Raw genomic sequence first — 10574 nt, forward strand, 5'->3', positions numbered from 1 at the left:
GTCAAAGACAATTCTGGCCATATGAAGGAAATCTCAGCTATATGTCCCATCATGAGTAAGTCAGCATTTTTGTGGGTTTGAGATGGAAAGTCTAGGTTTTGTCTAAATTTTCAAGCTTTTCAGTTAATTAATCTGTGGTTGCAGAAATCTGTTTTTTACTAACTGAATCTCCCAAATTATTTTGGAGAGAACCCTACAAATGGCGGAAGGTACTGAACTTGGAAAGCAGAAAAGTTTCCTAAGTAAGAAGACTGTTACCCAGCTAGGGGAAGAAAACCATTCCAATGGTTCAGAGGTAAACCAATGTCTTCCCCTAGATCAGTTACAAATGTGCTTTTGGAAAAAGAAAGACCCCATAAGATTGTTTCTTTCCTCAGTCTCTCATGATATTTATGAAATAAACCTTGCCATTCCCCAACATTGCCCTAAAAAGTCTTGCAGCAAAAATAACACCTTGAAGATACTTTGTTGACTTCCTGATTGAAATTTTCCTTATTGATGATGACAAATTCCTTCAAATGTATATTACTAATGCTATCACCAAGCTAGAGAAGCATTTAAGCACAGACTACAAGTTGATGTGAAGAAAAAAATACCAGAAAATATAAAGGGAGAGGATCTTATGTTTTATATATAATATGTAATGTTAATCATTCTATGCATATATGCAAATGACCATGACATAATAAAATGTTCTAGGCAAATTTGACATCTGTAACAATTTTTTTCTTCCTGGGATTTTCCCACTACCCCAAAGTTGAGGTCATCATATTTGTGCTGTGCTTGCTGATGTACCTGATCACCTTGCTGGGTAATATAATTCTGATCTCCATCACCATCCTGGATTCCAGCCTATACACACCCATGTACTTCTTCCTCAGCAACCTCTCTTGTTTAGATGTCTGGTACACCTCTTCTGCTTTCCCTCCAATGCTGATAAACTTTGTTTCAGGGAAAAACACTACCTCATTCTCAGGGTGTGCCGCTCAGATGTACTTCTCTCTTGCCATGGGCTCCACTGAGTGTGTGCTCCTGTCCATGATGGCGTATGACTGATATGTGGCCATCTGCAACCCCCTGAGATACCCCATCATCATGAACAAGAGGATTTGTGTGCAGATTGCAGCTGGTTCCTGGGTGGCAGGCTGCTTCACTGCCCTGGTGGAACCAGTGTCTGTATTGCAGCTGTCTCTGTGTGGTAATAGTGTCATCAATCATTTTGCTTGTGAAATTCTGGCTGTCTTAAAACTTGTTTGTGTGGACACCTCCATGGCGCAGTTAATCATGCTGGTGGTCACCGCACTTCTTGTTCCTATGCTGATGCTTTTAATTTGTATCTCTTATGCTTTCATCCTCTCCAACATCCTGAGAATCAGCTCAGTGGATGGTCAAAGCAAAGCCTTTTCAACATGTGCAGCCCACCTGACTGTGGTGGTTTTGTTCTATGGGACAGCTCTCTCCATGTGCCTGAAGCCCTCATCTGTAGATTCACAGGAAATAGATAAATTTATGACTTTGGTGTATGGTGCGTTAACCCCCATATTGAATCCTATCATCTATAGTCTACGAAACAAAGAGGTGAAAGCAGCTTTGAAAAAATTGCTGTTTAGAAATTCTTTGGTAATGTTTTAATTTCTATCTTCAGAAAATATGGGAGCAAGCACACTCATCTGGATAATCTCCAACATTATCCAGAAAATTGCAAAGTAGTTGGAATAAACCAACCCCTGGAAAATACTCATTTTCTATAGGAGTTCAACATTAAGTCCAGTATCTTGATTTACCTTGTAAATAAAACTTTTGATATTAATAAATAATTTAGGTAGAATGAATCATGTTTCTGGAGAAGTATTTAGCATTCATTGAATATTAATATAACATTAAAATTAGATGATTTTTTCATATTTAATTTGCTATATCATTTAAGTGTTCAACTCTAGCAGCACCATGACAATAACTAATATACCAAGAGTGTAAGATATTAAGCCTAGTATATTTTGAAATAATTTATCCTCATATGATTTGTAATTATGCCTGAAATTATGAAGAAATCGTATTTTTATGTAAGTGTGGCTATAGTTCAAGGTGTATTAGTTTATAAAACCAAGACACCATTAATTTTAGAAATTTTCCTACTCTAAATGTTAAAATGTGAAATCTGTTAGATTTGATAAACTACCACATGAATGATTGTGTTTATTTAGGATGTATATGTGGGGGATGAGTAAATATCTGTGTATGTTCAAAGACATCATGACAAGGATTTGTGCATTGTAATCCTGTATATAAAGTGGAGTAAAGGAATAGCATTCAGGAGATCTTAAAGTATCCATGGTTATAAGGTCAAAGTACTCTAATGTTGTACTCTGAATGTCTAAGTGAATTCATCAACACACACACACACACACACACACACACAACACACACCATGTTACTTATTTTTCTTAGAGCATGCTGAATTGAGCAATTATGGCTAAGAAACAACAGATTTCTACCCTGTAGAGATTACACTGCAAAAGAAACAATTTATTAATGTACACACATATTGTGCGAAAAGATTCATGGATATATTTGACATATGTGAGCAAAATTACATAAATTATAATTACACCAATATTGCATATTAACCAGTTTTTCCTTGTCTTTTCCACCCTCACTGGAGCTGGGGAATTATGAGGCCAATGCATGTACATTACTTCCTCTTTATCAGAGAGATGTCTTTGGGGTATATGTGGATGATGGCTTTATTCTATGGAGAAGGTGACTCTTGCTAGCATTGACATAATCCCCTTAAATTTTAGACTTAGAGAAGGCGAGACAATTATAGATAATTATAACAGAAGGTCCCATTCTGAACAAGACAGAACTTGCAAGGAATTAGTCAGTTGAGGGTGAATGGATTGATGAAGGAACCATGTCGGAGGAAAGAATTCAATGTATAGGAACTGTGCTGGTGTTCTTAATCCAAGTAGCCTTAGTATACATGAGAAAATTTTTTCTTTCTCAGGTATTAGATGCACAGTTCTATTAATTCAGAATCTCTCCAAAGGTAGAGACTGAGGATTTGTATCATAATAAAAGCAAAACAGTTATTCTGATTTGTGTCCTTACTTCCATTTCACTACCAGACAACAACGACCATGGTGTGATGTTATTTGGCTGAAGAGGATGAAGAACTGTTAACCCTATTACCCACCCAACCTCTACAATCACTACAGGGAAAGCTGGCAGGCTGGAAATTCTGGCAAGAGTCAACGTTGCAGTCTTAAGTCTGAAGACAGTCTGGAGGCAGAATTCCTTCCATTCCTTACCATTCAGTCTTCTCTTAAGGCTGTCAACTGACTGGATGATGTCCACCCACATTACGGAGGGTGATCTGTTCTACTCAAAGTCTACTGATTTATATGTCAATCACATCTAAAAACTACCTTCACAGCAACATCTAGACTGATGTTTGATGTACAATGGGGTACCATAGCCTAGCAAAATTGACACATAAAATTAACCATCACAGGGTAGCAAAAGGGGAGTTTCCTGGTAGTTATGGAACAGGTATATATTTCGATTATGGTGGTGGTTACAAGAATCTGTACATAGGATAAAATTGCATAGAACTACACACACACATATGAATACATGGAAAATGGTGAAAACTGAATACGTTTTGTAGTATAGTTAATAGTATTGAACCAATGTCAATTTTGTGGTTTTGATATTGTACTTCTATAATATAACGTATCAAAATTGGGGGAAGTGGAGTGAAGAGTACATGATACTCTATATACTATTTTTGTAATTTTCTATGAGTCTATAATTATCACCAAATAAAAGGTCTTTAAAAACTTTATGGACACTCAAGTTCGATATTCCAATAATTTTCAGGTGCCATGAAGTATTATTTTTCTTTTAATCTTTTCAACAGTTTAAAAATGTAGACATCATTCCTAGCTCATGGACCACACAAATATAGGTAGCAAGCCAAGGCCCAGGGTCATTTTTTGCTGACTGCTAAATTAAATAGTATTGTTTCTCCATGTCAATAATTATACTTTGTTTATGTTTAAAAAATGTCTTTGAATGCTTTTAAGAAAGACAGAGTGAAATATTTAGGGGTAAAGAGACATAATATCTGTACCTTACTGCAAACAGCTCTCTCTCTCTATATATATATTTATACACTTACATATATATATAAAGAATGATAAGGCAAATGTGGTAAGATATAATATCTGAAGATGCTGGGTTAAGGCTTATAGAAAATTCTTTCTATGATTCTTGCAACTTTTCTATAAGTCTGAACTTATTTCAAAATAAAAATTATTTACACACACATATATATCCAATACTTGCTTAAAAATCTGGAAAAAGGGAGGGAGTAGGTATAGATATCGGTGAAACAATGAGCTAGCAATTCTTTAAACAGAGTGACTGGTATATGAGGTTTCATTATATAGCTTTCTTTTTATGGTTATTCGAAATTTTCCAAAATTAAAAGTTTATATTTGTATACACACACATGCACACACAGACCAGAGCTGCAAAAGTTTGAGGAAACATGTACAGTGACACTGACAGCAGGTAATATGATTTGGGGGGAAGGGCATATAATTTAACAAGAGAAATTAAAAAATCATATCACCTGCTATAGTAAATTCATTTTCTATGTAGTAAATTTATTCTGTGAAACCTAATGAGTTGTACACACATTAAAAAAACTTTCAAAATAGCAACTTCAAATGTACCACAGTGCACCAAAATAAGTCAACATTAAAATGATTAATTTTAAACTCCAAATTAATAAGATAAATAATAAAAATGTTAATGGTGGTCACCTGTAGGAGGTAGCAACAGTAGTAACAATATTTTCTTCTTTATAGTCTTCCACAGTTTTTTGCATTTCTAAAATATCTATTATTTATCACAAAATAATACATGTAACAATCTTTTTGAGACCTCTCAATTTCTTGGGAGGGCAGATTAGTTTTAAAACTGTTAATTTTCTGGGCATTCATCAACATGAGCAGAACTTGTCAAAATTGAAGCAACATAGCACCAATTTTTTACATAGCAACAGAAAGAATAATTTTAATCAATTTTCGTAAATAAAGCATTCAGTTTGATATAAACATACATATGAGATGCTAGCACCCTTTGCTTTGTGGGGGGAAAAAATTAAGGTGTTAATGAATTGGCTGGGACAATAGAAGTAGAACCATGAACATACAGACATGTGCTAAAACCTTGGTAGCATAGATCAAAGTTTGAAAAGAAACAAACTTGGATCAGACTGAAATGTAGGGCTCATCCCAGTGGAGTAGGGAGAAGTTAAAAAGCCTCACCTAAAGGGTTTGGTACATGCCTGTCTAAATAGAACAAAAAGTAGCACCCACTGTGATACAAGCCAGAGGAGAGGACCCCCAGTTAGAGGTTTGCTGCAGTGACAACACTCCAACCCAGGTGAGACAGAAGACAGGCAGCAGGATTTTAGTGACCAGATCACATAGATCAAAAACATGGATTTACCCAAGGAAGTAGATTGGCAGGGAGTACAGTTCTCAGGTAGGATGTCTGGGGTCATACTATGGCTCCAAAACCAATAGGGAAGAGAAAATTTAGGTTAATACCATAAGGCTGAAATCAGCTGTCACAATGGCTGGTGATATGGACCAATGATATGCTGTGCTCAGCCATGGAAAAATAATCTACAAAAAGTGAAAAAAAAACACCAACCAACCATCCAAAAAGCCTATAATAGGTTTACTAAGGAGTTTCAACTCACTGGAGTATAAAACGAAATGAATTTCTCTTCCCAGTCACAAATTTCAGATTTTCAGAGTCGAAAGAAATATTTCAGGCAAACTAAAATCTTTCTGGTTATTTTCAGCCCTAAGACACCCATCCCCCAGCCCTCTTCTAGAGCAGCTCTTCTGCTAGTCTAGAGAGAAAAAGCTCAGCAAGTCTCCATTCATCAAGCCAAATGTCAGTTCTTCTTTGTAGGCACCCAAAACCTCAACAGGTTTTGCAGCACTACCTTACTTGTCTTGGATAAGAACAGTCTTCCCATTCTTTCATAGGAACAGTAGTGAAACACCTCCCACCATTCATTGAGCACTTCCCATGATGTATAAATCTCCTTTGATTCTATCTTCCCCCTTCTTGATGTTTACTTTATATAGATATGTGGGGAGAGGAGGCAAAGAAGAGTGGTGGTTGATACCAGTAGGAAGACAAGGGAGAGATGCCTGACTCTAACAATTGGTAGCTTAAAAAATAAAAAGTGCTACTTGGTGTCATTTATCTTCAATTTGGAGTCTCCACTTCAATACTTAAATTCTGGGTCAACAGAAAAAGTCAAGCAACATCCTCTACAAAGGGAATTACTATGAATTGCCACTATGCCCGGTGTTTTGTACAACTTATTCAATCTTTACAATAACACTGAGAGCAGTGTTTAATTACTCTTTTTTTTTCAAGTAAGAGAACTACATTTTAGAAAAAGTGAATAACTTTCCCAATATTAACTGGTTTGTGATGGAGCAGAATTTATACTCCTGCCTCACTATTTCTGAAGAGTATGTGTGATATTTTCCACTGTGTTGCCAGACAGTACACCAAAAACACTCACTTCAGATATCACCAGGGATAAGATTCTAAAGCGACTGCTTTTGTGAAATATGGATCAGAATCTATTGGAATCTGAGTCTGTAGCAGACTACTGTTCTCAGGGATTGTAGCTAAGCTGAGATAGTTGAAACAAAGAATAAAAATCTCCATATATAACTTTGTTTTCCCCAAAGAAGGTTGTCAATGATTGCCCAATGATGCCATGTCTAGTCTTTACACACTAAACACCCACATTTCCCCTTGGTCTTATTGGTTAACAGATTTCTGACTCAGCAAATATTTCACAGCAGCTTTTACATCCTTGTTTCTCAAGCTATAGATTATAGGATTTAGCATTGGGGTCACTACCCCATAAAACATGGAAACAAGTCCGTCTCTAGCTTGCAAATTGTCTTGTCCAAGAAAGTCTTGAGACTTGGGTTTGGCATACATAAAGAAGATGGTACCATAAAACATAATTACCACAGTCAAATGCGCTGAACAGGTGGAAAAGGCCTTGTGTCTCCCTGTGGCTGAATTCATTCTCAAGATGGTGTAGAGGATGAACATATAGGAGAAAAAAAATGGCCAGCAGGAGAAGAACCAGGAAAGCTATATTTGACACTGCCAGGGCAACAATATTGAGGGATATATCAGCATAAGCTAGCTTGAGAACAGCCAGTATCTCACATAAGAAATGACTGATAATATTATTACCACAGAAAGGCAATCTCATGGCAAGAGATGTTTGCACAATTGAGTTGATTCTGCCAGACAGCCATGACACAGAAGCCATCAGTACATACACCACCTTGCTCATGATGACGGGGTATCTCAGAGGGTTACAGATGGCCACGTAGCGGTCAAAAGCCATCATGCCAAGGAAGAAACACTCTGTTGACCCCATTGCAAATCCTAAGAACATCTGCACTACACATCCAGAGAAGGAAATATTCCTTTTCTTTGAGATTAAGCTCACCAAAGTTGAGGGAACAGAGGAGGATGTATAGCAGACATCCAGAAAAGAGAGGTTGTGCAGGAAGAAGTATATGAGAGCGTGAAGACGGGAATCAAAGATGCTTGCTATGATCAGAACATGATTGCCAATTAGAATCAGTAGGTACAAAGCTAGAAGCAGAGCAAAGAAAATAATTTCAAGTTTGGGGTAACCAGAGAGTCCCAGAAGAATGAATTCTTTCACAAACGTCTTATTTATTCTATCCATGTCCCAGCTTTCAGGATGTCCAAGGAATACCAACATAAAACATTTTCACTGCCAAATAACAACAAATGTAACAAATTTCTTGGATAGGCATTATTCTAGAGTGAAATAGAAAGAATGTTTTCTTTGAAGCTCTGTCATTCAGTTATCTTCAAGAACATCTGCGCCTAGAATACAATGATACTGGGAAATTGAGATTTCAATGCCCTTTGTCTAATGTTTGAAGACCTACCTAGGATCAGAAGCAAATTCAGAAGCAACCTTCCCCACTGTTGAAGACACCCTAAGTTGAGTTTTTTAAAAGCCTTAGAATATTTCGGATGACAAACTTGACTTCATTTAGTTAGGCTCAGTGACAGAGTGGTGGGGAAGGCAAAAGACAACTCAACAAGGACTGGAATTTTGATTCAGTGTTTAACAGAAATTTTGAAAATTTTAAAGCAAGTTTGATTTTATGCATTTTTGTTTGTCTGCCTGACACCCTGGATCTCCATTCAGTCTGTTAAATTGCGTATTTTTATAGGGCAGACATTTGATCATAGTAAACGGAACCACATACACAGCAATTTAACATTTGTCTAGTTAGTTGTTGATCTCGTAGTCTTTCCCATTACAAGACCAGTGTGTAAACTAACTCTGCAAGTATACAGTGGAGATCTTTGAAGAAAAATAGTCTCTCTTCTTTTGTTTTATTCTGTGGCTTCAAAGTTATTCTTCGTAATTTATTTATTTAAGTGGACCTGAGAAAACAGTAATAATGCTTAAATATATATCTGTGTATGTGTGTGTAGCACTTTATACTTTACAAAAAAATTAATCTTCTCATTATCTCTATTTTTTTTTCAAATGTGAAAGACAGAATATGGCCAAAGTAATCCAGCCTATAAGTAAACAGTGGAGCTTGAAGCTCAGATCTTTGCCAATGAAGTCTAGAGCTCTTTGGGCTACAACACCAAAAGTTATTATACCATGTTTTCCCACCAAGAACTACCCAGAATTTTTGGCCTTGGTGGATTTATGAAGAATCAATTATTTCAGTTTTTCAAATTCTTCATATGTATAAATTTCCTGGGTATCTTGTTAAAATGTAGATTTTCTTTTACTAAGTCTGGTGCAGGCCCTGTGACTCTGCATTTCTAATAAACTCCCAAAGTATGCTGAATAACAAATCACAGCTGTATTTGGTAATAAAAAATTAGTAACTGCACTGCCTCATGCTGTTCATATTTTAAATCTATATTTAATAATAGTTTTAATTATGGAATGAAAAGGTATAGTGTCATGATATTCAAGACTTACATTATACTGAAATTATTTCCACCTCCTAGAAGAACCTGTTAATTTCTTCTTAGTATTGATGTGAGCATTCTGAATTAAGGTCAGGTTCAACAATGTCAGATTCCGTAGATGTGAAAGAGTAAATATTTGTTATGCAACAGTTGTAATTGTTCCCCCATTCCCAAAGCAATTTAAAGTTGGAAAGAGAGATCTGTGGAATGGAAAAACTTTTTATGCATCAGGGACAGTGTCCCACATACACAATTAAGAGTGGTGTTGGGAATATAATGTGACTGAACTAAAGCTCAAAAATGAAATAACATTCTCCCACCCATGCAACTTTTGGAAACAGGGTCAAATGTTCACCAAACTAACTTTATGAAATGTGAGACCTTTTTAGTTTAAAATATATTTACAAAGTGAAGTTAATTCAAAGTAAGTTCTTAATTGAAATGATAATTACCAAAATGAAATGCTAGACTTAAAAATGATCTAGATATTATGAATGAAATAAAATAGATATTTTCTGTGAATTAATTGCATTGTCATTTAATTTTTTTTTACTTATCTTCATTCTTTTAGATAAGCTAATTTCATACAGAATATTAATACCAACCTTTTTTGACAGGAAAAGACAGACAGATAAGAAATAAAATAAATAAATTTATAGGATAAAAGTGAATTCATATGTTCAAGGCCAGAAAGAAGTTTTAAAAGTCCTGAATGGATAGTTTGGGGCACGAATTCAGACACATAGATAGCACATTGTTGTATTAAAGTGTTTCAGAAAGTCTATTAAGCTACATTATAGATATTAACACTTAGATTCTGACTTTAACTTTCCAATAGATGTTACAGTTTACTGTAAAATATTTGGATTCTGGAGGATTGTTTTTAGAAGGCAGGCCCATGCTCAAGTAGGAGACTTGCTGCTGGCAGACTGTGGTGCCAGCTACTGACCCAGAAACAGCCCTATGCCCTTTTGGACTTGGCTACAGCCCTATTTGGTCTTGAACTAGCCACCAGCACCATCTGCCAAGGGACCCAGAAGGAATCACACCACTCTAAGCCCCAGGTAACAGGGCTCGCCCACCTTAATCCCGGCTGTGGACCCTTAGGTGACCCATGACCTGACTCCAGCTGCTCTTGGCCAATAGTCCTGGACATCCAGGGACCAGGTAGGAGGCATGCCCATTTGTACCCCACTGCAAGCCCTCCAACTTCCATCTGACTGCAGATCCTTAACCAGCCCTGTAATTTTGTTCCAGTCTCTTGCAGCTTCAGGCTGGGAACTCCCTGCCCACCCAGGAACCTGGCTGAAGACATGCTCATCTGAGCTCCTGGAGGTACCTGCCAACCTCAGTCTGACTACAGGTCTTGAAGCAGTCCTGTAACCCAGCTCCAACCCTTCACAGTCATAATCAGAGAGTATTCCTGCTCACGCAGGTACCTGCCAAGGGACACGTATGTC

At 36.7% G+C, this 10574-nt stretch overlaps 2 protein-coding genes across 2 annotated transcripts; one reads left to right on the top strand and one right to left on the bottom strand.

Annotated features, from left to right (window-relative positions):
• The first annotated feature begins 690 nt into the window (after positions 1 to 690).
• On the top strand, positions 691 to 1632 carry LOC103000081 (olfactory receptor 13F1). The gene is given in 1 exon segment (XM_028165465.2): positions 691 to 1632. A coding segment is annotated over 1 exon segment (942 nt).
• Positions 1633 to 6870: 5238 nt separating this feature from the next.
• Positions 6871 to 7919, bottom strand: LOC103007960 (olfactory receptor 13C4-like). The gene is given in 3 exon segments (XM_028165395.2): positions 6871 to 7185; positions 7187 to 7832; positions 7834 to 7919. Coding segments are annotated over 3 exon segments (1047 nt in total).
• Positions 7920 to 10574: the final 2655 nt, after the last annotated feature.

Source organism: Balaenoptera acutorostrata, chromosome 6 (assembly GCF_949987535.1).
Source record: "Balaenoptera acutorostrata chromosome 6, mBalAcu1.1, whole genome shotgun sequence".
Taxonomy (NCBI): Eukaryota; Metazoa; Chordata; class Mammalia; order Artiodactyla; family Balaenopteridae; genus Balaenoptera; species Balaenoptera acutorostrata.